This window comes from Solanum tuberosum, unplaced genomic scaffold (genome assembly GCF_000226075.1).
Source record: "Solanum tuberosum cultivar DM 1-3 516 R44 unplaced genomic scaffold, SolTub_3.0 scf00106, whole genome shotgun sequence".
In the NCBI taxonomy this organism is placed as follows: Eukaryota; Viridiplantae; Streptophyta; class Magnoliopsida; order Solanales; family Solanaceae; genus Solanum; species Solanum tuberosum.
Window position 1 is genome coordinate 49,246 of NW_006239032.1, and position 24,812 is coordinate 74,057.

At 34.7% G+C, this 24,812-nt stretch overlaps 1 protein-coding gene and 2 pseudogenes across 1 annotated transcript; 1 reads left to right on the forward strand and 2 right to left on the reverse strand.

Moving 5' to 3' along the window:
- Positions 1-5,083: 5,083 nt before the first annotated feature.
- On the reverse strand, positions 5,084-9,219 carry LOC102579864 (cellulose synthase-like protein D1). The gene is made up of 6 exons (XM_006349465.1): positions 8,627-9,219; positions 7,899-8,328; positions 7,339-7,716; positions 6,639-7,014; positions 6,157-6,553; positions 5,084-6,029 (listed from the first exon to the last, which is right to left on the reverse strand). Exons 1-6 carry the CDS (start codon positions 9,217-9,219, stop codon positions 5,084-5,086), a joined length of 3,120 nt encoding a protein of 1,039 aa, XP_006349527.1.
- A 1,840-nt stretch (positions 9,220-11,059) lies between these two features.
- LOC102579220 (methionine--tRNA ligase, cytoplasmic-like) lies at positions 11,060-21,153 on the forward strand (annotated as a pseudogene).
- A 548-nt stretch (positions 21,154-21,701) lies between these two features.
- Positions 21,702-24,812, reverse strand: part of LOC102579539 (pleiotropic drug resistance protein 1-like) — a 14,081-nt pseudogene continuing 10,970 nt past the window's right edge.

Here is a 24,812-nt window from a genome sequence, read left to right on the forward strand (position 1 = left end):
TAGCAAATCTCGTTCGCCTCTCTTGCCTCTCTCTCATCTCGCTTGCCACATCTCATGTATCTGGTATTCCAGATACATACGAATCACTCCAGATGCATATAGATACATGTATCTAGTGTGTATCAAGTGTGCTTCGTATGTATCCCAGATACATACGAATCTCGCTTGTCTCCCTATTTTTTGTGTATCTAGTAGCAAAAATACATATATCTAAGTGTAAGATACACATAAAACTATATATATAATGATCCCCCCGGATATAATATTGTATATTGGGCTACGTACAAAAATAACAACCCAGTATAGTCCCAAAAGCGGGGTCTGGGGAAAGGATAGAATGTACACATATCTTTCCGGCCACTTTCTTAGGTAGAAAAACTGATTCTAAAAGACACTCGACTACGTACGATGACATGTTTAACAATACATAAATGCTATGTAGGTGCTCATTATTCTTATTATTAATGAATTTTTCAATAAGAAATTTAACAAGTTTAGTACTAGCTAGGTACATTTTTACTACATTATCTATTTTGGTCCAAACAACCTGGTATACCTAAGGTAAAGATAAAATCTGCATATATTTTGTTCTCGTCAGATTTTATTGATGTATATATTTTAGTCCGTCATTCCTTTCCACTCCTTTAAAATGATAAAATTTGTTTATTTATTTATTTATGGCAGGCCAAGAAAAATTGAGTCCTTGAAATCAGTTGGAGTTTGAGACAAAGTTGGAAAGTCCATTGTGAAAATAGATTTCCCTTTTTCTAAATTAGTTTTACTCCCATGGCACAATAAATTATTTTTGTTGTTACTTAATAAAGTGCCATAAATTTGAGGAGAATAGTTTTTTTTGTACTTCTATAGATTCCTTTTTTATTTCTATTTCATTTGATTAAGCATGTATTTCAGCTTTAATTTGAATGATGTTGGGATCGAATAATCAAAACGAAGCAAATTCTCAAATAAATAAGATAACAAGAAAAAAGAAGTATCCTTTAATTAAAAAAATAATAATTTATATTTTAAAAAAACAGTAAATTAACATGCATATATGATTTAATGTACACACTATATATATATGGGGCACACGTGAATATTGTTATTTTACTTGTAATTGTGAGCTCCGCGTAGATTTGTAATTTATTTTGTTCGTTTTTATTTATCTACTTTAAATTTATATGCCTCTTAAATTGTGATTAATATGAATATTCTATAACAATAATCATATCAATTGATATTAACAATAATCTTAAATTATGATAAATCTTAAAAATGATTTGAAATAAGTAAAATATTGTCAAGGACAAAACATGAAGAAAAAAATAATCTTGATATGCTAAAAAGTGAGAAGTGGCCCACTTGAATATAGTCATTTTACTTGAAATTATGGGCTCCATTTATATTTGCAGTTTATTTCATTCATTTTTATTGGTCCATTTTAAATTTTGTATGTCTCTTAAATTATGATTAATATGAGTATTTTATAACAATAATCATATTAATTAATATATAATCATAAATCTTGAAAATGATTTGAAATAAGTAATTGAGGATAAAACATGTTAACCAATTGCAATAAAAAAATTAATGTTAATGGCTCATGCACAATACGGGTATATATATAAAATTCACATTAAATATATAGGATTCTTGAATTCAAATAAACAAAATATATAAGATAAATATGATCTAGATATATGAATTTAAAATACATATTGATAATTGAAATTGAACTTTATTAATGAATCAACTTCTTTATTTATTTTCACATCAACAAAGCTCACAACATAAAACTTATAAGTGAGAAAACACATCATGTTTCCCCTAATAAAACATTATTATTATTATTATTGAAAATTTATCATTAGTGACAATTATCATGACATGCTTTTTGAGAAGAATAACATTTATTTGGTTCAACCAATTTGCAACACCATAGATCTGATGGTTCAAAAGCCCTGAAGCATGGATTGAGATCTTTTACCTCGACACCTATATGTTCATCACCTGCATTTCATAAAAAAACATATAAGATCGATAAAATTCTATATATTAACAATTCATAATAATTTAAAAGTATAAAAATGAATGTGAACATACATTGATGGAGAGCCAACAAAGAAAAGAAAATTAAGCAAAGTAGCAAAATTGATAAAAAGGAGAATTTTGTAGTAGCCATGAAAGATATGATTTAATATTCAAAACTCAAAAGATAGTGAAAAATATGTATGAAATTGTCCAAAATATATAGCCATTGCAATTACTTGATTTTGGTAAATGATGCAAACTAATGATTAATTAATCAAGTTATTTCCTAATCTATACATCCATAGAATCAAGGATATAAAATAAATTGGGAATTTTTTTTATTAAATCCTACTAATTCATTCATCATTTTTATAAATTATTTAATTTCCTAAAATACCTCTTCCATTTGCTTTTACTACTAACCTCATTATTCATTAATATCTTTTAATTCAAGGTGTATTTTAGTTTTTGACGCAAAAATGAATAAATGCATGTTTGTATATGTGTGTTTTAATTTTTTTTCCTTTTCTAAATCAAGTAATTAGTGAATGAGATAAATAATACGAAAAAAAAGTTCGAATTCATAGAACCTACATAAATTAAATATGGAATTTTGAAAACTTCATCATGATTTAAGTGTGTTGCAATGCTCTTTTTGTTTTGTTTAGGATATTTGTTTATGATTAAACAATTTAATTCTTTGGAGATTGTGATTAATTGAAGTTACATTCTCCATGTGTGAAATGGAAGTGTTATGGTTAAATTTGGATATGTTAAAATGGGATGAGTCTATAAAATAAATAGATTTGAATTGAAATCGATTAATTAAAATGCAGGTCATTACCTAAGGAATCGCTTACTATTAAATTTTAATTTCTTTGTTTGTTATTTTATAATTTCTTAGTATCTAATAAAATTATGTTTTTCTTTATTATGGAAATTTATAGCATATCAATTTTTTTTTTTTAAAATTGGGAATATTTTGATAAGATTTAATTTATCATGGGTCAATTTAAGTTGTATATCAATCCATTTTTAATGCGTTGAGCAAATAAAGAAGTGAGTCCACAATCAACTCAAACTTAAGGGGGTCAGGCGAATGTTATGAATGAGTCTGAACCAATATTGATAAATTAGCCCAACACTAGATTAAGTGGCTATATCTGATATCTGAATTAATAAATAGCGACTAGCTTGTAAAAGCAAAATAAATTGGGGAAATTATACCAATTAGATCCATTAGGAAAAGTATTTATCCAACTTAGACCCAACCTAAACTATTTACTCTGATTGGACTCACAACTTAAATTATTTATGTGAGTGCCTCCTTGTTTTATTCACTAAACCATTGTTTCTTCATCCTTGATGCATATATATATATACTTTGATGGTATCAAGCAATAAACACGAATTATTGTTAAAAACAAGGGGTATGAAAGTAAATGGGTAGCCACTTATAAATAATTTCTCATTTTGGGTACAACTATTCTTTTCTCAAATAAATTTGGGAAAACTTACATAAATCCTACTAAATTAAGAGTTAATTACTTAGATACACTCTACTTTCAATATTATGTATTTTATCATATTTTGGTACGTCCAGATACATTCATATATATATATATATATATATCTCAAGATACGTGGTCAAATTTATTCTAAATACATTGTATCCAAGTGGATTCACATGTATCTGAGATACATAACAGATCTCGCTTGCCTTCCTCAACTCTCTCTCATCTCGCTCACCACTCTCCTATGTATTTGGTATCCCAGATACATGCGAATCACACCAGATACATACAAATACATGTATCTACTGTGTATCTGGTGTGATTCGCATGTATTTGAGATATATAACAAAATGTCGCTCACCTCCCTCCCCATCTGGCTCACCTCTCTCCCTATTTTAGTGCATCTGGTAGCAAAAATATATGTACCTAAGTGTATTTTTTTAATATATGGTAGGAAACTCTTAATTAGTGGTAAGATACATAATATTTTAAAAGTATAAGTAATAATAATATATAGAGTAGTGAATTATGTCTAATTATATAGTTTTTCCATAAATTTATGCTTATTGTGACTATGCAAAGACAAAAATGATTGTTATGAAGACAAATGTCGCACAAAAATAAAATATTGAGCTATGACTCTTTGCTAATTGTGAACTTATTTGGTTGAGGCGCAATTTCTCCAAAAGCTAAAATATGTTGAATTCAAACAAATGACAAGGCTACTCTTTCACATTGTTTCAAATTTAATTTTTAATTAAAGGACTAAATATATAGAGATTGATTGTTATTATCAAGTCTAGATATGTTGCCACCACATAAAAATGACCAAATAACAGACATAAATGAGCTTTGATTTCGAATATATATACAACAACCTTAGAGCATATGACATGTACGCTCCAATTTGAGTAACGTTAAGTCCATATAATTAATACATATGGGACAAACTTGCCCGTCTATAGATTACATTATAGTTTTGTTACACAAAATATGAACAAATAAACTATGTTACACTTGACATCATATATAAAGGATTGAGGAATTACCAACATGGGTTGTAGTTCAGTTGTTGAGATCCCTCCACCCTTAATTAAGGAGGTTCGAGTCCCTGAAAATGAAAAAAATATCATATTGGGAGCATCATCTCCAGATATAGACTTGTAATGCATAAATTCAGATTTAATCGGTCTTGGGATGGATAACAAAAAAAAAAAGAGGATAGGGGAGAAGTATGTGTAATTCTCCTTATTTTTTTCTTTATTGATAAATAAATACCATTTTAGCTATCAACTTTCCTCCTTTACATTAACAAAATATGGGAACCCTACAACACTTCATCTAATTGATATACTTAATAACTTTCTTGTAATAGTATCAAAAAAATAAAATAAAATTACAATCATGAAAATTCATGATCTTTTGCCCCATCACACAATCAAAAGAAAACCAAAAAAAAAAAAAAGTTACCCCCTAAAGACATGACACAATAAAATTCGTCTTTGTTCTATTGTTGTTCATTCTTCGTACCTTTGATTCTAGATATTAAAGTTGCCACCTCCTTCAACATTATTTTGAAGAGTAATCCAAAGCAAAGAAACAGTAATAGCAATAAGGCCTGACCATATATATATAATTGTTGAGACTCTTCCTTTTCTTCCCATCAATCCTTTAGCAAATGGATATAAATGTGACAATACCCAAAAGCTAAAAAACACACCACCAAATAGCCTGTTCCATTGTGGTATTATACTATATACTGTTCTTGATATGCCAATAACAAGTGCCATTATGTTAACAACCATAATTGTCAATGGAAGTATAAAAAGACTTGTCCATTTGACTACATATAAATCAGCATATATGTCATCTTCATCTTCACCAGTAGACTTAGATGTCAATGTGAATGAAATCTCAACACCAGCTATAACTTTCAAGAGGCCTTGTATAACAGCAGCAAAGTGAGCACTCGTGCCACCGATGAGCCAAAATTGTTCATTACGCCATAGTTCCTCAAGGCCTATACCAGACCATTTGACTTCAAGGAGGGAAATGAGGACAAGAGTGACAGTGATAAGTAAGAGGTACGAAAGAAAGTAGACGTTGAGGTTTTGTACAATGAATTGGCCAGTGAAGAGACAGAAGGCTGGGATGAAACAGTAGACAACAAGGAATATTGAGGTGAAAGGATAGACACCAACGTTGAAGTAGGCAATGCGTTGTAAGAACTTGAGGCGAGGGCTGGCAAGGATGGGATTGTTACGAGAGTAGAAGATCTCGACTGAACCAGTTGCCCAACGGAGAACCTGGTGTAAACGATCAGTCAGGTTGATAGGTGCAGTCCCACGGAATGCATCTCGTTTTGTAATGCAGTAGACAGATCGCCATCCACGATTGTGCATTCTGTATCCTGTCACCACATCCTCTGTCACTGATCCATAAATCCATCCTATTCTATCTCCCCATTCTGTTTTGTCCTCAAACCTTTCAATCATAAACACATTAGTAAGTGGAAATGTATAGCTAACAAGTTGATAAAAATCCTAAATGTAGTAAGACAAACAGATTGAAACGGAGGGAGCAGAATTGTATAAAGAGTTTTTTGAAGTACCAGCAAGAGATGACTGCAATTGCCTCAGCTACAGTTGGTGCATCTAGAGGAGGACGCGGGATGAGCAAGGCACCAGGTGGCCTTCCATTTTTAACAGTGATGTGATCGGCTAGAGGTCGGCCTTGAAACTCAGCCACTGCAATTGACTCAACAAACATTGTAGAATTTCCAAATTGCTTTGGCAAGTCCAAGTCAGGATGTCCTGTTAAAGGTTGTGAATCGTCGTCTAGTTCTGAAGGCAAAGCAACATTTTTAGCTTGTTTCTTGTTTTGTCCAAGGAAGCCGGTGTACTCATTAGCTCGAGGTGGGTGGAATCCGTAGAGTGCATAGCGCCTGAACATACATCCAGTCCCGACGTATACAGGACCTTGTAGACCATCCAAAGCTCTCATATTTCCTGTTATCATAACATATATTTCAAAGTTAGGATTTTAATGCTTATAAAACACATTGTGATACTTGGAAAGTTAGACATTTCTTACCATCAAAAAACACAGTGTTATGATTAGCATATCTATCAGATGGATCAATTCCTTCAAATCTTTGAGGGAATTGTAGGTAGCAAATACGATCACCACCACGGTCCATCATGTAACACATACCCTCTTGAATGGCCATGGAGTTGTAGACGTAATGATCACAATCCAAGTTGAGTATGAACGGTCCATTTGAAAGAATTGCAGAAGCTCTTACCAAAGCATTCATAGCTCCTGCCTTCTTGTTATGATCATAACCTGGACGCTTCTCACGAGAGACATATGCAAACATGGGAAGTCGGATGTCAATACCGGTGAAGTCTAATTGCTTCTCATTGGGACCTCCCATTATTGGATCATTTACCGGCACCTTGCTCATTATCTACAAGGATAACATAAGTACTATATGTCAAAAAAGTAACTTGGAAAACAAATAGGCGTAATACATAAACACACTCAAACTAGGCCTCAACTAGCAAATAAGCACTCCAACTTTGAGCATACACATCTAAACACCTCAACTCGTCTCCACTACGTCAGTTGACAACTCCAACTTTATGTGCCACGTTAGTATTGAAAGTACACGAGACTCATTAGGGACGAGTTGGACTGTTTAGTTGTCAGTTGAAATCAAGTTTGAGTGTTGTTTATGTATTAAGCCAAACAAATATTTCAATAAACAAGTTCATGATAAAAATTACTGTACTTGCAATATCCCAGCATGGTCTCCTTTTTTATGATCAGCAATAGGCTCATACCATGTGCCAGGCCAATGTGTGCCATCAGCCATCCAAGTTGCCTTTTGAAACTTGAAATCTTCAGGAACACTCCCTCCATTGTTCTCCTTAGCAAGTGCCTTTTCCTTTTTTTCTTCTTTCGAGTTATGCATCTCACATCTTTTGCGTATGACATCTGGTAGACCATTGATCCTAACCTTGAATTCATCATACTCCCTCTTGATCCAACGTCGATCCTTCACAAAATCAGGGCGTTTCTTGTTTTTCGTTGGATCTGTCTTCTGACTGAAGTAACTGTCTGGATTTCTTGGCTCAATGTTATGTTTTCGACAAAATGGCACCCAAAGCTTTAGTGAACAATACAAAATGCTAGCATTAGTACTAATACACCGTTAGTCTAAAATTGATAACATGATAAGACAGTAACTAACTGTCTAACTACACCGATAGTCTAAAAGATCTTCACACCCTCGGTGTATATAACTTAAATCCAATCGAAATTGTGATAGACAAATGAAGACAAACTAACCTGACCAAAGATCACAGCCTCAGCCATGGCTTCAAAGTTATAGATAGCACCACCATCATCAGAGATGTAAACAGATACTTTCTCAACAGGATATTCGACAGCAAGAATCGAAAGTATAGTATTAGCCGTGACAAGAGGAGGCTCTTTATCAGGATCAGCTGTAGAAATGAACACATCAACTCCTGGTAGATCAGATCTACCATGAGGATTAGAAGGAGACGGTGTTTCGAATTTTTCTTTAAGTGCAGCTAAATCAGCTGATCTGTTTATAGGGTTGAATTTCGGAAGGATATCAAGAAGCCATGAAAATGCAAACCATAATTCACATACTATCGATACTCCCCATAGCCACATTGCATCTGGATTTGGATTAGTTATACGCCACGTCAAGAAGAAAATTAACACCACTAACCGGATAAGAATAAGCAATCTGAAAATTGAACAAAAATGTGTGATTTATTAAAACACAAAGATAGTATATGCTTTCAACCAGTGAGTGGAGCCAGGAGTTTCACTAAAAGGTTCAAAATATGAAGAAGTAAACACACTAAGAAGTCAAAAGTTAAAAGATATTCAACATCTATTATACATACAAAGGAGGTTCTGAGTTCTGATGAACCCCTCGATCCTACCTGACTCTGCCCCTACTTTGAAGAGTATCAATACCGTCTCATAAACTATAAATGCATGAATGTGATGTACGAAGAAATATATAAGGTATTTCGAACCTGTAGGGGCTAATGATCTCAGGAGGGACTTTACTTTTTCTTGTAAGTGGTTTCCATGGTTTATCCATAAAATCAGACATACTCATTCCAGTATCATGATCATATGAATCTTCATCTTGTTGCCAAAATGCATTTCCAATACCATATTTTCCTTTAGTCTCGAAAAGCCAACGATTATGATCAAAATCTTGAGTTTGGCTCCTTAGTAACATTGATTTATTATTATTTGATTTCAATACAGACACCCTACGATCCAAACCCGAGGCATTTTCCCCTCTTGCACCACCATCATCATCTTCACCTCCACGACTACCCATTCGCCTTTGGGACTCTGTCCTGAATCTTGACGAGCCATATGGTCCAGGACCATCTGGCTTGTCACCACTAGCATCCCCGGCCCCTGGTTGATTATCAGGGGTCGGGGGCATCATAACTGTATAATTTATGTAATCATTTTGATTATCTCCCGGGACATCCAAATCATCGTCCCGGGATAAACTCACCACACGTCCACTGGACGTGCGTCGTGAGAATTTCACCGCCTGTGGTGGACGGTTCGGATCTGTTTTTCTTGGATTCGAAGAAGTTGCCATTGCAAATATTCTTCAAACTTTTTTATTTTTCGAAAATTATTTCAAGAAGAAGTTTGTATTTACATCTGCATGGCTTTTTGACAAACATAAAAATATGCACTGTTTCCTAGACATTAATCAGATTATTTTTTTTACAAATGAACAGTGCATTGTTGATTTTCCTAAAATTATATGTTCTTGATTTTCAGTGGTTTCAAAGTTACTTTTCAGTTTTCAACAAACATCACTCCATATTTTACTCTTAGCCTCTTCTTCTCTCCATATAAATTTATTTACGATAAATTAATAGATGCATGACATATGTTTATTCAAAAGCTTTTATTGTTTAATCATTGTATTAACGAATCATCTAACATGTTAAATCATTACTCCCTCAGTTTCATATTAGTTATCTCTTTTTTCCTTTATAAGCGTTTTAGGAAATCATAAACTAGACAGTTAGTTTAACTAATTTATCTCTTAAGATTTTTTTTTAAAATTTTACAAACTGGTTTACACTTTCAAAAAAGAATTAATTATAAGGGTTAAATTGAGAAAATATTAATTAATTCTTTCTTTGTTTGCTAAATTGTCAAGTAATTTGGAATAACTATTTATAGTAATATGGATAACTACGACTAATATGGAACGAAAAAAAAAACTTATGTAACACTTTTATATATATATATATATATATTTGTGCAAAAAAAATAATCCACGAATTTCAAGTCTTTAACTAATCTAGTATAAATGTTTTTTAAATTTATGTCAAGTCAAATGATGCCACGTAAAATGAGACATAATGGTTAACTAGAATAACCGATTCCAATATAACTAATCTAAGCTAACATAAGTCTTTCTTAAATTTATGTCGAATCAAATAGTAACATAAATTAAGATGAAAGAGTTAATTAGAATAGATGATTCCAATACGACTAATCCAACATAACCTAATCCTAGCCAAACTTGTCATCAAACCAAACGACCCCTTATACTTTCCTATAAAAAACCTCATTCCCTTAGGAGTTCTTTGGTATGGAGATCGCATGTACTTAGTTGTCCCATCATATATACGAGATAGTTGATCCATCATTATAGTACAAACTACAAGTGATGAAATAAATAATTTCAAAATTAATTGATATTTGTAACTAAATATCATAAAAAATAATGATACATTTTATCTCAAAATTACTGTCCCATCTTGCTAAATAACACCTAACTAGACAACTTACCCGCGGTAATCCATGAACTCATTACGATTATGAATGATCATTTTCTAATATCCTAATATTAGAAATTTGATAGTGTCACATATATATTAAGAATTTAAAAGATTGTAAAATTCTTACTCTTTAATGCATTTTATTTTCTACATATTTTTTAATTATGATATTTGTTCTTTGATATAATTGGATTCTCAATATTGAATGATTTTTCATAAATTAGTCAATTATCACTTCCTTTATATATTATGTTTGTACATGTGCAAGCTAAGTATAAGATACTCAATTTGATGACCTATTGATTATATATTCTTTAGCTAAGTATAGGGTTGTGACTATTCCACGACGAGTTGTAATATTTTCAATAGGTTGCGACTTTTCAGAAGGGTTGTGACTTTTCCAAAAAAATGTGACTTTTCGGAATGGTTGTGACTTTTCTAAAGAGTTGTGACTTTTTTGATGAATTGTGACATTTCTGAAGGGTTGTAGCACAATAAACACATGTTCATAAAGGATTCCCTCACATTTTAAACATTGAATTTCCCATATTTTCTGTTATTCTTCCTAGAATACCCAATTTAGTACATATTCTATATTTATTTATGATATATAGTACCATAAATCATATTATTACACTACACACACTTTTAACATTCTCTTTCTCTCTTTACACTTCGTCGCCTTCATCAGCTGCAATCGGCTGGAAAAAACCTCTTTTAAATCCTAGCAAATCTATCAAAAATGGGCGATGATCGTAAGGCGACTCCGAAAGTTCCAATCGAAGGCAAAAGAAACATCCTAATTACTAGTGCTTTGCCTTACGTCAACAACGTTCCTCATCTTGGCAACATCATCGGATGTATGTACGATTTTTAATTTTTTTTTGGAATTTTTGGATTTGGATGATTTTCTGAAGTTTTTTTTGTTGTTGTTGTGTTTTGTAGGTGTGTTGAGTGCGGATGTGTTTGCGAGGTACTGTAGGATTAGAGGATACAATGCAATATATATGTGTGGTACAGATGAGTATGGGACGGCAACTGAGACTAAAGCTTTGGAGGAAAATTGTCATCCAAAGGAAATTTGCGACAAGTAAGCTAACTTATTTTGATCTTTGTGTTGGTATGGAATTTGGGTGTGTTTGGTATGGAGGAGAATGTATAAATGTATTCAGAGGAGTAACCAGAATTTCGGTACGATGGGTGCACTATTATGAAAAGGTGGATCGAATCAGTTTGATATTTAGGTTCATATAATTGAAATGATAAAATGTTAAAATTATAGGTCCAAAATTAAAATTCTTAATTAATTAAAACGCCAAAAGTGCTACCAATAACACTTAGAGAGGTGTTACCCAATTTTAGAAAGAAAAATAATACAAGATAGATATAAAATGTCAAATTTCTAATCTTACTGAAAGGTGCACTCAACCATCATCGCAGTATATGATACTTCGATTTTGAGTTCACACATCTATATTTAACAAAAATTGAAAAAATATAACACTACTATATATGATTTTAGGAGGGAAGCATGGGTTCATGTGAACCCGGTGACCCCCTCTGCGTACACCTCTGAATGTATTACTACTACTATCTTTATGATACTTTTGAGTATTGGAGGGTTGTTTGGTTGGTGTTGAGGAAGTGAATTATTCGTGTATTAAAACTAGCATAACTAGTACTTCCTTTGTTTCAATTTGTTTGTTATACTTTCCTTTTTGGTTAGTTTCGAAAAGATAGTCTCGTTTCTTTTTTGACAATACTTTAATTCTAACTTTCCATGTGACATGTTTAAGACCAGACATTCAGTACATTCTATGTATCTTTAGTTTAAGATCACAAAATTCAAGGTTTTTTTTTTTTTTTTTTTTTTTTTTTTTCTTTCTAATTTGTGATTGAATAATAGGTGATACGTTTTATGTAGTCAAAACGAGACAAACAAATTGAAAGGGAGGGTTGGTTGTGGTTAGGAAGTGAATTATTCATGTATTAAAACTAGTGTAATCAGTACTTAGTTCTTTCAATTTGTTTGTGGTACTTTCCGTTTTGGTCCGTTTTAAAAAAAAGAATGTATTTTTCCTCTTTAATTGTAACTTTCTATATGGCTTCTTTAATTTATCCTTTTACTTTATACAGTTGATAGCATGAAGCCAACCCTATTTCACAATTTCTTTCTCCTCTTATTGGCTTGCAGATATCATGCAATTCACAAAGAAGTTTATAAATGGTTTGATATAAGCTTTGATGAATTTGGACGCACATCAACACCACAACAGACAGAAATTTGTCAAGCAATTTTCAAGAAGCTCTGGGAAAATGATTCCCTTCTGAGAATAGAATGCAGCAGGTATCATATTCTATTTCGATCTATCTACCTGGCAATCATTTTTTTTATAATTGTGGTGTCTAGGCCAGCTGCGCGCTCCTCGACTAATTCCACGTGATATCTGCCACCTCCCACCAGCGACATGTAACAAGTAACTCTATCCACTAAGGCTAGGAGAGATGGGAAGAAATCACTTAGTGTTTTTGCCTTTGCTAGGATTTGAACCTGACACCTCATGGTTCTTAACCACTTCATTGACCACTAGGCCACACTTAGGGGTGCATCTTCCTGTCAATCATCTCTCCTAAAAAAGAAGAAGAAATTGTTTCCCTGGCAATCAGCTCATCTCGCCTATGTAGCTAGACATTTTGATTTAGCTTTCAAATGCTTCTTCAACTATAGTTGCAAGAACCACAGCTGGAGCTTAGTCAGCATTTTCCCAACTGAAGTTCCTTCTCTTAAGCAGCTTTACTGCGACACCTGCAAAAGGTTCTTAGCAGATAGACTTGTAGAGGGAAACTGTCCAGGTTGCAACTATGATTCTGCACGAGGAGATCAATGCGATGAGTGTAGGAAACTATTAAATCCCACAGAACTAATAGAGCCAAGATGCAAGGTTCGCTTGTCCTCTCATTTTCAGTTAGATGTGTATTCCTTACTTAGTTTTATTTTTAAAAGTTTCATGTTAGTTAATCAAATGTTAGTTTCTTGAAAATAAATGCAGATTCCTTCGGTGAGATACTTAATTTTTTGTTTGAGCCCAATCACAAAATTTGTAAAGGATTCAATGTCTTGTGATATAATTGAATGTATGAAGGATTGAAAGCACAAATATTACGCATAATCTTGTTCATATATTGGATTGGGGGTATATGTGTGTTAAAAGTTATACTAATTCATGTTGTGGACTAAGTGTACATTGGATGTGGTAGAAAGTTTTACAAACTGCTTAAATCTTAGCTTGCTCACTCAACAGGTTTGTTGCAACACTCCTTGTATCCGAGATACAGATCATTTGTTTCTTGAGCTCCCTTTGTTGAAGGATCAGTTAGAAGCATATATCAACGACACGTCCGGGGGATGGAGTCAGAATGCTATCCATATAACAGATGCGTGGTTTAAAGATGGACTTAATCCAAGGTGTATAACTAGAGATTTGAAATGGGGAGTTCCAGTACCACATGAAAAATACAAGGATAAGGTTGGTTGAGTGAAAACAATTGATTGTAACTTGTAACTCTGGGATTATTGATCCACATCGAGCTATCAATTTTGTTGTGTCAATTTAATTTGAAGTTAACAACAAATGTTACCTATGATCCTGGATTCATGACATTATTCATTGATTGGTAATTAGGTTTTCTATGTATGGTATGATACTCCTATTGGATATGTATCAATCACCTCATGCTACACAACTGAGTGGGAGAAGTGGTGGAAGAATCCAGATAATGTGGAGTTGTATCAGTTTATGGGCAAGGACAATGTGTCTTTTCACACTGTAAGTTCAAGAAACTTTAAAATCACCATGTGTTAGCTGGTAGGCTTCTAATTTTGTGATATTAGGCCTTTTTAAATTATTTTGAACGGAGGATAATAGTGACAACTAATGGCCCTGAAGCAGGGTGCTCATGTGTACTGCATTGTCATTAGTGTTGTCTTTTGATGTGTTGTTCTCTGATTCATGATTTTTACGCGGATTATTAGTTTTCTATCTCGGGAGTATGAGTAGTTTATGAGTACCAAGGTGGTTATATGTGAGGGAATGAGTGGCTAATTCATGTACCAATGATGAATGTTGTATTTTCCAGGTATTATTCCCATCTGCACTTCTTGGAACTGGTGAAAGCTGGACACTTCTGAAAATTATCAGTGCAACGGAGTACTTGAACTATGAAGCAGGTTAGTTAGAAATTAGTTGAGGGTTGCAATGTGTGATTGCTGCTTGAGACTTCAGTTTGGCGATTCTAGCCAATAATACATTGTTCCATGTTACTAACTTGATTTATATCCACTCACTTTTTTGTTTGGCCTAATCAGGAAAATTCTCAAAGAGCAAGGGTGTAGGAGTTTTTGGTAATGATGTAAAAGATACAAATATTCCTGTAGAAGTATGGAGATATTACCTGCTAACAAACAGGCCAGAGGTGGGGCCATATTGCTTGACGATGTTATTTGTTGTCTCAGTGCTTGCTTTTTTGTCATCTATAGAATCCTTACATGTTTCCAAAAATAAAATTCCAAGTTGTGTAATGCAATTGTATCACTAAATATTTCGGTTACTGTAGGTCTCAGACTCTTTGTTTTCGTGGGCAGACCTACAAGTGAAGTTAAACAGTGAGTTGCTAAGCAACTTAGGCAATTTTGTCAATAGAGTCCTGAGTTTCATCGCAAAAGATCCAGGTACCTCAGCTAGCTGGTTTTTGGACATTTACATAGTTTTCCCCTGTTAATGCGCTATCGTAGTTGTCAAGGTTGCTTCTCTGTTGATATTTTGCGTCTTTAGGGCTTAGGCTTTGAAAAAGTTTGGCAGCTTAGTTTGCTGTCTATTTATCTTTCCTATAATTCCTATGGTTTATGTATTAAGGGCTCGTTTGGTTAGAAACAAATTATCCCAAGTTTAATTATCCCGGGATTGTTATTCCATCCTCAATGTGGGATAAAAATAACACTACAATCCCGGAATAAGTTATCCCATGATTTTATCCCAACAAAACATGGGATAAACTCATCCTAAAATTAATCCAGGGATTAGTTATCCCTTACCCCTCCTACCAAATGAGCCCTAAATGACATAGTTTGCTACATTGTTCATGTTTCCTGTTGTTAATAATCTGTACATATCTGGTTGATTGCTGCAAATCTGTTTCTATTTCTTGGAAATGAAAAAATAAACAGAGTCACTCACTAGGCCTCCTTGAATTATGAAACTGGTATTTCAGAAAGCAGGAAAAACTTATCAAGAAAGAAAATATAGTAGAAAATAGAAAGAGAGGTAGAAAATTTTTCTCTCGAGAAAGATGTAGGCTTATGGTTGGGTGGAAGTAGTATATTTTGCTAATTGTGTAGAATCCATCTTGTCTACTAGGGAAAACGTCTTAATTCTTATCCTCTTTTTCCTACATATCTAATGGATTGACAATGCCCTCATACAGACTCAGGTTATGGTTCTATTATTCCCGACGCTGAAGGAGCAGAATCACATTCCTTGACAAAGGCATTGGGTGAAAAAGTTAGAAGTCGTGTTCAGCAATATGTAGAAGCCATGGAGAAGGTGGTTAAACAAATTTTCCTGGGTTTCCCAGTTGTAGTGTTATAAGTAGTTTGATCTTATTTTATCAGTAAAGAAAAAGAAAAAGAAAGAAAGAGATAAAGGAAGCTATCTCTTTGCATCTTCTTGATGCCTTCAATGGAACATTTACTTCATAAAAAAAAAAGAGATAAAGGAAGCTATGATAATAAGGTTACTCATCTGCCACGGGTGACACATTTTCTTGCATCTGATTCTATCTTGACTGGTGCTCTTCTTTCTTTGATTCTTTTTGGTCTAGGTTAAATTGAAGCAAGGCTTGAAGGTCGCTATGTCTATTTCTAGTAGGAAACGGTTATCTGCAGGTAGTTGTCAAGTGCTTTCCAGCTCTATAGTTTTTGATCAATAACTGCAATGCGAGTGTAATTATCTCACTTTATTTTTACTTACTGAAATTTTGATTTTTCCATGTGACAATGGTAACGATTGTGGGTATTCTTATGGTTACTCTTCATTGCTTCAAATTTCTTTCTGCAGGCGAGCCAATTTTGGAAGCTTTACAAGGAAGACAGGCCTTCCTGTTCGATAGTGATGAGAACTGCTTGTGGTCTAGTATATCTTCTAGCATGTCTTTTAGAGCCATTTATGCCATCTTTTTCACGAGAGGTAATATTTCTGTTGCTATCATGGCAAAATTGAACTTTGTGTTATGTCATCTGTCTATGTTCAGGGATTTGATGCTTTTCCCCTCTTGATTCACAGGTGCTTAAGCAGCTCAACATGCCTCCTGAAACACAATTTTCACTGTCTGATGAAGGAGGTGACATTGAAAATGGCAAAAGACCATGGGATATTCTATCTGCAGGTCACAAAATTGGAACACCAGCACCATTGTTCAAAGAGCTGGTAATGCATTTTAGTCTCTTTTTACTGCATGTGTATTCGTTCTTTCGTTTTGTTTGCTGGTTTGTAATTGATGTTGGTGATAATATACAGAAAGATGAAGAAGCTGAATTCTACAGAAATAAGTTTGCTGGAAGTCAGGCAGATAGGGCAGATAGGGCTCTGAAGGCAGAAACTGAGGCCAAAGAGATGGCTAAACAATTGAAGAAAGCAAAAATATCAGGTTAGAATCTCTATTTATTTGACTTTCTGTCATGAATTTATTTATTTCTAGGGCAGGCATGTTAAGGTTTTAAGGAAGGGTCCTTCTAGTTTCTTTAGGCACAAGTTTCTGAGCAGTTGCTTTGATTGTTTTTGGAGCATTGATGAAGTGCAGTACTTTCTGTGGTAATGGGATGCATTCATAGTGCAGTACAATATAATCTTATTTACTAGTTAAAGAAAAAAGTAAAAACCTATTGTGTATTCCATGGAGGTTTGGAAGTGTCTTGGGGAGGTTGGAGTAGTATGGCTTACCAAGCCATTTGATGCTATACTAAGAAGTGGTGGGATGTCAGACGAGTGAAGAAAGAATAACAAGGAGATATTTGAAGTTGTGCGAACTTTTGTAACATTAAACTTATGAACCAGAGTGCCATATGATGGAGCTTTGGGATAGAGTAATACAGTGTGGACTTAGGGACACTACAAAAGTGACAGAAAACTAGTTTGGATTTATTTTTTGAAATAGGTAACTTTGTATTCACACTAAAGAACTCATCAATAACTGATGAGGTGGGATTTACAAACCCCCAGGGAGTGCCATCATACTCAAAATCCAAAAAGACAAACTTTCAAAAATTTACAATTGGCTTATAAACTCCACAAAGCTATCTACTTCCCCCCACTAAATTTTGCTTACACAAAAAATACAAAAGACTAAGACATCTCATCTTGATCTCCTGTGAGCTGCTAACCTTTCCTTCATAACATCTCTTATTCCTTTCTTTCCATAGTGTCCACCAGATGCAAGCAGGGATATTTTCCCACCAATCTTTCCTTTGATCCTCTCTTTCCAATTCCTTGCCAGTGTGTTAGGACCTCAAAAGTGGTTCTGGGCAGTTTACCCCAAGTATATAAACAAACATGTTCCACAGATCTGTAGCTATCTTGGAATGTGGAAACAAATGGCCAATATATGAACGCTATATTATTGCTAATAAGATTGATGGAAATGAAGTTGTTTTGGAAGACCTACAATCTCCTAACATTCAGATTTAGTGAAATATTGTCTTCCCCTTGATATGCTAAAGTGGACAAGTAAAAGTGGACGGAGGGAGTATTGAAATCCCTCCTCCTGTTTGTCTTTCCCTCTCCCTTATTCTTCCTCTTTCTCTATCTTTCCGCTTCTCCCTCTTCTCTCTCTATTCTTCTCCATTCTCCTATTTATGAGTTGTTTAGGGCTCCTTATTCTTTAGATAGACATTTGTCTTGAAAATATGAAAAAATTTGATATTAAAATCCTCTCCTCAGATCTATTTCTCTTTTCTCCTTCTTCTGTTCCTCTATCTCTCCCTTTCTGTTCTCTCTTCTCCCTGCTCTCTTTTTGGTGCTGCATCACATTCAGTACCTCTTCTGCGTGGACTTATCAATAATTATATTACTTCATCAAACAAAAAGAACTTGTAAAAAGATAGAGAGAAGTGTCTAATTGTTCCTCTTGTGCTGTTTTTCTTTTGAGGATCATGTTGGGTTTATAAAAATGAATTTAACCTTTTGTCCCCCCCAACACACCTTTCTTCCCTGAGACGATTTAGCAATAGCTGTCTTTGAGGCACTTCTCACTGTTCCTTTCAAGATATTGATTACCACCTCTCTTTTGGTCCTCTTATTTTCTTAACACCACACCTCTAAATAGTAAATCCTAATCGCCTGTGAAGATTTCTTGCTTGGTGCCAAAAATTTAAGCTTTCAAGAATACATACAGCTCCTTGTGCTTTCGTAAGAGACGAGTAAATCATCTACCCTTATCGGTTCCTGTCGGATTCTTATCTAAGTTCTAGGTCTAGTTGGCCATTGTTGGTGGCTGCAGTTTAGCTCTATTCTTGCATGAGAATCATATGGGTTTTGGCTTACTTTGGTTTTTGTATTGTGTACCAGATGGTAATAAGAAGAAGGAACGTGCAACAAAATCTTCTGAAACCAAATCTAAGGCCCCAGCCTCTATTGAAGGAGGCATTTCCATTAGTAGACTCGACATTCGTGTTGGCCTCATAACCAAAGCGCAGAAACATCCTGATGCTGATTCGTTGTACGTGGAAGAGATTGATGTTGGTGAAGCTCTGCCCAGAACTGTTGTTAGTGGCCTTGTAAAGTATATTCCACTTGAGGAGATGCAGGTTTGGCTTCCACACTATTGCAATTTCCAAATATAAAATGAACTGGTGAAATTTATTTGCAGTGACATTTCCCTTTCAGAATCGGAAGGTCTGTGTTCTATGCAACCTAAAACCAGCTAGCATGAGGGGGATAAAGTCCCAGGCAATGGTTCTTGCCACTTCTAATAGTGATCACACTAAGGTAAACAGCAAGGGTGCTCATCTCTTCTGTCCATATCTCTGGAAAATTGCTATGTGTCTTGCCATGATTAATTTCTACATATTCAACTCTGAATGCTGTGACTACTAACATCCACACTTAGAAACCCAATACCAAAAAGGAGAAAAAATTGAAGTCCAGAAAAGAAGGGAAAAATTGTATAAGATGAGCAGATTTTTTTGAAAAAGCATCATTGCTAGGATTATTTTTGCTATGAAGCTTAGAGCTTTAGCTGGAACCATTGCAAAATGTCTTGGCAAAGAGGTAAATGTGGATCTAACTATTGGCGCGACTCAGCGGAGCAAGAGCCTAAAATTGCCCCTTAATTTGGAGCTTCACTCTATTAACGACTGATTTTAGTATAAAGTGGGCCAAAAAAACTCTATATGTTGGAAAGCAAGAATCTTAGTGTAAAAATCTTCTTATTCAAGTAGCAGGTATCTTGTGGAATTAGTTGAGGTGCCTGCAAGCTGGCCCTGGACACCATTGTTATAAAAAAATGTCATTCCTTTCCAAATAGGACCTCAATTTTGCTGAAGTGCACTCAAACCTGTGGAAAAATGTTCAAAATATCAAAGCATGTCTCAAGTATCAGCAGAAATGACTTTGGAACCTTGCTTAGAATTTACAATTATACAGTAAAGTCAATCAATCAACCAATTAAGTGCTTTGATCCCAAACTTGTTGGAGTTAGCATCCATTTTACTCTGTTTTGGTCTGTTTGTTCCGATGCTAAATGATCGTCTTTAAGGCAAATTAAGAGTTCACTAAAACAAGAGGTTCTCTACATCTCACATTTTCCCATTATACAAGAATAGTCATACGACTTTTGCAAGGCCAGTATAGCTTTTCTAGGACAAAAATATATACATATATGTGTGTTAGCATGTTGTAGCTTTTGTAGTGAGATGTCTTTGGAGGATTCTTAACCTTCACATTAGGTGGCTAGACCAAATATTTTATGTGCCTTGTGTATGTGTTTTTGTGGAACTACATTTTACTTGCTTAATTCTGAAATGGAAATATGGAAAGTTAATTAATTTATGGTGGCATGTAGTCTAAAAAATGGAGCATATCTACTATCTAACATATCTACAAAACTTGGAAAGGTATTTGACAGAATGGGGGTAAGGGAGAACAGGAAAAGTGGCTAAGAACATCTACTTCTCTCTACAGCAATATTGTAGAACGGGCATTACATGACTGCTGTCTATTGGGACTCATCTCCTTGCCGATTTCATACTTTTAATTGATAGACTTTGATAATTTATATTAACGTTGATATACAACGTCAGGTTGAATTGGTCGAGCCACCAAAAGATGCTGTGATTGGGGAATGAGTTACATTCCTCGGGTTTGATGGCAAACCTGACGATGTCTTGAACCCTAAGAAGAAAGTTTGGGAGACAGTTCAGGTGGATTTACATACCAATAAGGAGTTAGTTGCCTGCTACAAAGATGTGCCATTCACCACATCAGTTGGTATTTGCAAGGTTGCTTCCATTTCTGATGGAACAATAAGGTAGGCTGATTTTTTGGGTTCATTTATTAGGAGAAAACAATGTAACTAACACATTTAAAGTTTTTTCTTCTTTAGTGCTATGATAGTAATCTATCATCTTTTACTGTTATCAATTGTTCATAATATTACTATAATAGCAAGTTTTGATTCTATTAAACAAGCTAGTTACTACACAAGTATTTTTAATGACTCTTGGATCGGGCATCATAGGCGTTCCATATTATTACAACAATGATGGTTTCACACTGTTTATCATTCTGCCATTAGTTAGTTTGACGTTTGTACTATGAAATAAAGGGTGTATGTAATAGATCTACGTAAACGCGATGCTTTGGGTTTGAAATGAGATTATTTAAATAAACGTTGAAATTTCAGGAAGCTACAGGGGTTGGACATCCTGTTATGTGCCTTCAACTCTTGTTTTTAACGGTTCAAACAATTTGTCAGTCATATTGTTGAAAATAATGCAAAATGAACATCAATTTCCAAATTCTTATATAAGTCGAATTGTAATAATAGACTGACAAGTGACACCGCTAATGCAACTTTACCGGTTACACTTCGACTCGGTGAAGGGAAAGGTAAGAAGAAAATAAATCAAAAGGAGTAAATTTCTTGTATATTTTCATTTATTAATGAACAATTATTTAATTGTACAACAAAACTAGGGACTAAGGAAGAAACCAAAAAAATATAAACAATTTTCAAAAAGTGAACTGCACATAGTAGTCTATTCTTTCTCTCAAGTTGTTAGAAAGTGAACACTCTTTATCTTTTCTGGAAGTTGAATGCCTTAATGGCAAATGCAAACAGGAAGGCAAAAACAACAGGCCATGCAACGATAATTGCTGCAACGACTCCAAGAAAATCATGCTCAAATCCAAAATAACGCCCCAAGAATTGTTCAACATTTTCATCATCGCTAAGCATAGTTTGGAGGTCTCCGAATTGTGATGCAACGAGACCATACAAGGTCCACGCGACAGGGCAAAGCCAATAGTACCATCTCCACCATATTGGAATTCGCTGTTTTTAGAAAAACAGACGCAAAGATAACATGTCATTTTCCGATATTCAGTTTAGTGTAGGAGGATAAAAAGAAAGATGTAAATGAAGGATTTTCATTAACTTACAGGTCGGGGAACGATGAATCCTGAGAAGAGATTCCATACAGCATAGAAGAAGGCCGCAACTATAGAAGCAACGTTTTGATTCGGGGAAATAGCCACGGTCATCATGCCATAGAAGGTGAAGTACAAGAGAGTGAAGTACATGATGAAGAGGTACCAAAAGACTTGGCAACAGTCCATTCGAATCCGATCATTGCATACACAATTATACCATAGAAAGCTGCTTGTACAAATACATAAGGTATTTCAACAATAACCTGTCCAAAGGCATAAGGTAAAGCAGAATACATTCCAGCAGCTCTTTCTCTGTAAAATACAGTACGCTCAACGGCTACAACAGGCTGGACTGATGATGAATTTTGTACACCAAGGAAGAGAGTTGCAGCATACATAGATCCCATGGCATTAAAAAGATCCTGGCTCTGACTCCTGTGATCAATAAAGATCGAAAAGTTTAGGGAAAAAATTACCTTTTTTTCAAGTTTATATTTACTTATTGTGATTTTACTTACACTCTTCTACCAAGATCCCAGAACAATGTGCCAAAGACAAGTGCTAGGATGACCGTGAAGATGAATCTAACTGCCGTGTAAGATGGATTACGCCAGTATGACAAATGTTGCTTCCAGAGACATGCCATACATTGAGTCCAGAAAGACTGTGAAAATTGAGTTTCAAAATGCAGATCCTTTGTACCAGGACGAGGCGTACTTAATTCAGCAATTAAGGCTTTGTTCCTCTTGTAGAGGTCTGATTTCTTGTACAAATCAGCAAAGTCAACTCCTAACATCATTTCTTGAGATGCGGCTGTGACTTCTAACATCCAAGTTGCTGGATTGTAAGCCTCTTTAATCTTACTAACCCCAGGCAATGACTGAACTCAAGACGAAACTAAAATTAGTATTTGATTATATAAACTAGGAAAAAGTAAACACATATTTTTCTTTGCTAACGTACCTCAAAGTATTTGATCAAATGACAAGAAGAGCGACCCAGAGGACCAACATATATCTCCTGTCCTCCTCGTTTCATTAGAAACAGCTGCAAAGCCGTGTTTCACTTTTAATACAGGCGGCAAAGAGAATGTGGAAACAATATGCTTGGAAGGTTAATAATCTCACCTCATCAAAGGCTTCAAAAATGTCGATGCTAGGCTGATGAATGGTACAGACGACGGTTCTTCCTGTATCGATGTACTAATTCAGTAATCAAGGCTTTGTTCCTCTTGTAGAGATCTGATTTCTTGTACAAATCAACAAAGTCAACTCCTAACGTCATTTCTTGAGATGCGGCTGTGACTTCTAACATCCAAGTTGCTGGATTGTAAGCCTCTTTAATCTTACTAACCCCAGGCAATGACTGAACTCAAGACGAAACTAAAATTAGTATTTGATTATATAAACTAGGAAAAAGTAAACACATATTTTTCTTTGCTAACGTACCTCAAAGTATTTGATCAAATGACAAGAAGAGCGACCCAGAGGACCAACATATATCTCCTGTCCTCCTCGTTTCATTAGAAACAGCTGCAAAGCCGTGTTTCACTTTTAATACAGGCGGCAAAGAGAATGTGGAAACAATATGCTTGGAAGGTTAATAATCTCACCTCATCAAAGGCTTCAAAAATGTCGATGCTAGGCTGATGAATGGTACAGACGACGGTTCTTCCTGTATCGACAGTGTTCCTAACAGCTCTCATTACAATGGCAGCAGCTCTTGCATCCAACCCTGAAGTTGGTTCATCCATGAAAATGATAGAGGGGTTTGCTACCAGTTCAACTGCAATGGTCAGCCTCTTGCGTTGCTCGGTTGATAGACCATTGACTCCAGGCAATCCGACTAAGGCTGATTGATACCAACCCACCTCTCAAGACATATTTTAGAAGAAAATATCGACAAAAGAATAAAGAGTTGAATTCTGGACAAACAACTGTTACAGCAGTTGTCTAGCAGTTATCTAGCAGTTGTCTAGCAGTTATTATTCCTAATTTATAGTTTATAGTGTCAGTCTTATCCTTTTATGTTCTCTATATATATGTAATCAGGATTAGTTATTGGTATTATGTAATTAAGAATCAAAACTAATATTTTCTGGAGTCTTGTCCTCTCCATACGGACAACTTTATCTGTATAGTTGTGTTTAAGATACTTGCACAAACTATTTACAGTAAATCTACTTGTTTTGTTCTATTTTGTCGGATCTCTACTTCTGGTTACTATCAGTTTTGGTATCAGAGCAGATCGATCCAGATCCAACATGGTCAATACCAGATTGTCTAATTCCCAAGAAGGCGTTCCCAATGTTGAATCTCTTGCCCAACAATTATCTGCCATAGCGTCAAAGTTAAATACGATTGACTCCCTGGCAGCAGATGTTGCAACATTGAAGGCCCAGACTAGTTGCACTCAACAAGAAGAATCTAAGTCACAGAAATCGTAATAAAGGAAAGTCTGTTTGGCAAGATGAAGGAAGAAGAAATTGATAGTCCATCTTGGTCAAAAAATCCTTCCCGAAAGCCATACACAAAGATGGAATTCCCTAGATTTGAAGGAGGCGATCCTAGAGGATGATTTTGAAAGCAGAAAAATATTTCTGCTACTATCAAACTCAAGAGGAACATAAAGTTGACATCGCGGCGATGTATTTGGAAGGGGATGCTCTGGATCTCTTCTCTTGGATA